The following is a 5,747-nucleotide window of genomic DNA, read 5'->3' as shown; positions in this document are numbered from 1 at the left end:
ATGGTAGATATGTTCTGTGACATCCACCAAAAAGTCTTATTGTGAACCATAGATATATAAAAAATGAAAAAGCCATCAAATTCCTCAGAGCTATTTTTGTTTCATAATATATCTTTAACAGTCCCTTGCTGGGAATTTTATTAAAAAAAGTGTATTATGCATTGAAGAGGTCTGTATACAACTCGAACTGAGATAGATAGATAGTCGATTGATAGTTCCGTATGTCATTGGAAAAATTTTGAATGCACACTCATCGAAGCTCAATCTTCCGTTTTTCATATCTGCGATGTGTACAAATCTTGTTCTCAGCGTTTTATTTAAACGAAAATATTTTTTAATATGATAGTGCAAGCTCATTATCATCCAGACTCATTACCTTTCTTGTTTTTTTCACCAGTATTGAAGGAGTATTATTTCTGAGGTTTTAGCATATATGTAATACTTCTATATGGACAGTTTCTATAAGTTGAAGTTGTTCCGACTATTGAAGACATAATGGCAACGATTTCTCTATTCTCTGAGGTTCCAGCTCGGTTCTGTGCATTCTCCAACATGCGCAGTTTAGATAAACTGTTTCGAACGAGAAAGAAAATGAATATTTTCGACACCGTAACATAGGGACGTTTTTTCCCATACCAACTGTCTATAGGAGTATTACATGTATGGGTTTTAAGGCGTTTAGGACCCAAGATCAGGTAGATCACCTATCAACAGATTGCGGATCCTGTGGAACGTCGCATTCCGTTTTCAATTGAAATTTAAAACATAACCTACAAAAATTACTTATTTATTAATGGCCGTTCCTGTGTTTAATAGTACATTACTCACGAGCGAATAATGAAGGTTATTGGGTATCTAATGTTACAAGAGGATGGTATTTATTTATATTTATTAATAACAACTTTTACCAGTTTAAAATTCATATGCCATCTTATACTTTCCTGGCAATAAATTTGATGATGCAACTTTTGCAGTTTCTCCAATTTCTGTTAGTACTGAAGAAAAGTCACTTTCATTTTCTTTATCCATTTTTAGTAGGTGTTTCAACATAATTTAACATAAAATATTAAAACACTGAGAATCTAAACACACAATAATGTTTACATGTTTGAGTCAAATTTATTTTGTTTCAGAAGCTACTTCAATTTTAAATTGTTTCAAAAACCATGGTACATTAGTAAACAGATATTATTTCAAAAGGTGGTATATAGTAAGATTTGTTCTAGCTTTTCAATTCTACATCTATACTAAATATGGTGAAAAGGCCTGAGAAATTTTCCTTGTTGTTGCTTCTCTATAGGTTTCAGCCTCTATCTTATCACAAATAGTCTCTTGTACAACATACAGAGATTAAGAATAAGTCAAGAATAGCATACATTGTTTTAGTGCAAAATAAATTTATCTAATGATAGTGAGCCTTATGTATTAGAAAGATAATGAAATGTGCATGAGGACAATGAAGTGCGTCGACTGAAATCTATTGCCATTCAACCCATCTACCTATCAATCAAATTCGTCTCAACTGTCTAAATTTCAGTAGATATCTGAGTAAGTTGATATGGAATGAAGCCCACTTCAGTCTCCGTCAGGCTAATTGCACGTAGTTTGATATTAATTGCATTATTATATATATTTGAATATTAAATTTAAAAAATAATTCCAGTATTTAGAATTTTGTATTGTTTGGAAATTATTTAATGTATCACAAGAAAAACGATAAGTTTATGATAATGTTTATTTTAGCAAGGAAATAAAATAAAATTTCAATCAGTTTATCTTCTCAAAAAATGATTTATTCAGTATTCAGAAGTCTTAGGTGGACTATATTAGTCTCAATCACCGAAAAGTTAATATCTGGAGGGTTTTTGATTCCCCCTGAAAGTTTATAATTGCTCTTCTTGGTAGAGTTAGTTACATCCATATAAGCTGTTGGTTTTTCAAATCCTCACAATCAACTAGTATTTGTTAAATATGAGAGCTTTGTCCAAAGATGGTACTTCATGGCTAATGGCTAAAACTGAACTTTTAAACCAACAATTGGCTGTTCTAATGGAAATGATGAGCTCTGATTGTTTATGTCTTGTCTAACTTTTAAATAAATACATTTCATTTAGCGAATGTTTGTTTTAATATACTTTCTCTACCATCAATTTCAATCAGATTGTATTAATCCGGTATGTTTAAGCAAATGTTTATTCAAACTATCTTTATGCAAGAAAGATTTCAAGCAAATGCCACATTTGATCAATTTTCTTCTGTATGAATTTGAAAATGTATAATCAAACTAATTTTATGTGTGAATGATTTCATACAAATGCCACATTTATATGGATTTTCTTCTGCATGAATATTCAAATGTGAATTCAAAATACTTTTTTGTGAGAAAGATTTCAAACAAATGTCACATTTGAATGGCTTTTTTCCTGTATGACTATATAAATGGGTATTCAAAATACATATCTGCGAAAATGATTTGAAACAAATGTCACATTTGAATGGCTTTTCACCTTTATGACTTTTTAAATGTATATTCAAACTACCTTTCAGTGAAAAATATTTCATACAAATGTCACACTTGAACATCTTTTTTCGTGTGTGAGTTCGTAAATGTATTTTCAAATTACTTCTTTGTGAAAAAGTTTTGAAACAAATGTCACATTTGAATGGCTTTTCACCCGTATGACTTTGTAAATGTATATTCAAACTATTTTTATGTGAAAAATATTTCATACAAATGTCACATTTGAATGGCATTTCTCCTGTGTGAGTCCGTAAATGAGTTTTCAAATTACTTATATGAGAAAAAGTTTTTAAACAAACTTCACATTTGAATGGCTTTTCACCTGTATGACTTCGTGAATGTATTTTCAAGCTACTTTTGTTTATAAAATATTTCATGCAAATGTCACATTTAAATTGCTTTTCTCCTGTATGTCTTTGCAAATGTATCTTCAAACCACTTTTCCGTGAAAAAGTTTTGAGACAAATGTTACATTTGAATAGCTTTTCTTCTGTGTGCCTAACCATATGTTTGTTCAAACAGTTTTTATATGTGAATAATTTCATACAAATATCACATCTGAATGATTTGGCTCCAATGTAAGTATTCAATGGCAGATTTGAATTAGCTCCTTTTACAGATGGTTTTGAAGCCTCATGTACAAATGTGTTTAAATTATCAGTAACATCCAACTGATTCATGGTTTCCTCCTCCACTTTCAATTCATGTTCAACTACTTCAATTTCATGTTTTATATCAATATTTTCAATAATACATGTATCACTTTTACTTTTATGGTGCATCTTATAAAATTTTTTTCCTTTTATACAATGGTTTATTGCTAAGTGGTATAATAATTCTACTTGTTTCGTGTATAATTTCCCACAATATACACATTTCATAAACCCCCTAAAATTTGGTTGGATAAATTTGTCATCTCTTATCAGTCCTGTAACTGGTAAAGACATGTTGTTAGAAAATTTGTAATTTGCTTATAACAAAATTATTGCAACAAGTGCAGTTGAATAACCGGGAATCAAATTCCTATTGAATAAGCACATAAAAAATATCTCTAAGAAATAGCAGAAATTAAATGTAGATGTAACCCACCCAGATTTACACAATAATGATAAGGACTAACAATAACAATTACTCATTTATTTGCGTCACAATTGGAAACCTGTTCAAAATTTCCATATGTATTTTTTAAACTGATAGAGAATAGTATCTCAAAACAGTCAAATGTCTCTTATACTTCTGTTTGGAAACAAATCAAAATTATTCTTCCGATTAATAATGTAATGTTTTGATTGTCTGAAGTTAAATGAAAATTCGAAATCTCTCTTATTACCCATTATTCAAAAATATCGTTAGATGACATTATGCAAATACCAACAAATTACAACACGAGCCACTTAAATTTGAGAGATATGATGTTGACCATATCTAGAAAGTCGCCACCCTTTTGCAATAACAAAATACAAATATGTGAAGAATTTAAAGCATAGAGTATAGCATCTATGCTTTAAAATTTCTACCTATTGTAAAGCAAAAGTCTAGAGAATCCATGGCGATCGACTGAGGATATTGGAGTTAATATATAGATACTAATGAGTTATGTGAAGCACTTAAGCGATCATAAATCAGTCCAACTAACCTCTTGATTTAGTTCTCTTTCCATGGTCAATTTTGGAATATCCTTTGTTTCTCATGATTTTGCTTGTATTAAGAACATTCATTTGTGTTTTATTAGTTTCATGCACATGGTTATCAAATATTTTATTTGTATTCAAGTCATCATTGATTTCTTGTTTGATTGAATGAATTCCATTTATTTGTACATTTATATTTTCAATTTTTATTGCGGATACTTCATCAATTGATTCTTGGTTTATATCGATATTCGACAGAAAATCATCGTGGATATCAATTTCTTCTTTAAACATTTGTATATCCATTTCTTTGTATATAACCTGTTATCTTTCCATTTTTTCTATTATTTGAAATTATTAAGTAAAACAAATGTTATAATTATCACTTTTTTAACAATTAGAAATGTCAATATATCAACAGTTTATCAACAAAAAAAATATTCACATTTTGTTAAAACCATATATGTATTACATATATGGTTAAAAACACAGAACAAAAGGGTATGTTCTGTGACTAGAAACTTGACACAAAACATAGACTCGATTATGATCTGATTGCTACAATAATAATTCGGACTACGCTCACTGAAATTCTGAAAGCGAATTAGTTTAGATACAAAAATGTAATCCGAACCAGATATGGGACAGATTTCATGCGATCCTTCAAAATTTTCGTTCGCGTTTAAATCAATTCTCGATTGTCAGTAACAGCTTCGCGTTCACAACTTCTCCGTTAATTATTGATTACGAATCAGCTTAGGGACAATTAGTGACAATTTAGGATTTGCAAAGTTTTAGTTGAGATATTCGCTTGCTGTTTTCCGTTGAAAAATATTTCAAAACATTAACATGATGTAAAGACTACAAGGTGTGTTCTTCCCGAGGGTTCATTTTCGACTCCTTCTACGCATCTCTCAAGAGCCAATGTGCGCTATAGAACACCTTGTAGCCTTTACATTATGTTAGTTATAACAATTATGTAATTTTATTTTGTAATGGTATTTATACATAACCCAACAATAGTAATAACACTTAATTTTAACGTTTAAATTATCTTGCAGACACTAGTATCTATTTGAATAAAAATTACAACAAACTTTTAATTTTTATTGTAAACACTAATATAACATGAAAAAATCATATTGTCTACTTCTTCAGTCTTCTTAAATTTGCCCTTTTGCCTTTCGGCACCCAGCCAGCTTCATGTTGTATTCGTGTATTCCCTTATCGTTCGAGACCATATATAACATAAGAAAAATAAGCATTTCGATATATGTTTGTATGTATGTTATTTTTTAGTACATGTGTGAAATAAGTTACTTTCTAAAATAAAAATGAGTATGCAATCTATCATTTTCATAAGTAGTCGTAGGAAAAAAATATATTTTTTAAACTAAATATGTGTTCTATAAACTCATACAAACATTTAAATTGTAAAAAATGTTCAACTACTTTAGATGGGTTTAGATCTGTTCAAAAAATTGAGACCTCACGATGGTACTTATATGAGTGTTATTAGACTATGGTAGTTGAGGGTTAACATAATTTAGAATAATAACTTCAGAATCACCTATAGAAGTAATACTCTTGAAATC

The 5,747-nt window shown here is 29.6% G+C and overlaps 1 protein-coding gene across 1 annotated transcript; it reads right to left on the bottom strand.

Annotated features, from left to right (window-relative positions):
• Positions 1–1,771: 1,771 nt before the first annotated feature.
• LOC130447690 (zinc finger protein OZF-like) lies at positions 1,772–4,647 on the bottom strand. Its single transcript, XM_056784651.1, has 2 exons — positions 4,158–4,647; positions 1,772–3,455 (listed from the first exon to the last, which is right to left on the bottom strand). Exons 1-2 carry the CDS (start codon positions 4,456–4,458, stop codon positions 2,245–2,247), a joined length of 1,512 nt encoding a protein of 503 aa, XP_056640629.1. The 5' UTR covers positions 4,459–4,647; the 3' UTR covers positions 1,772–2,244.
• Between the last annotated feature and the right edge of the window lie 1,100 nt (positions 4,648–5,747).

Source organism: Diorhabda sublineata, chromosome 8 (genome assembly GCF_026230105.1).
Source record: "Diorhabda sublineata isolate icDioSubl1.1 chromosome 8, icDioSubl1.1, whole genome shotgun sequence".
NCBI lineage: Eukaryota > Metazoa > Arthropoda > Insecta > Coleoptera > Chrysomelidae > Diorhabda > Diorhabda sublineata.
The sequence above is the reverse complement of the archived record's forward strand: the minus strand, read 5'-3'. Positions and strand labels throughout refer to the sequence as shown.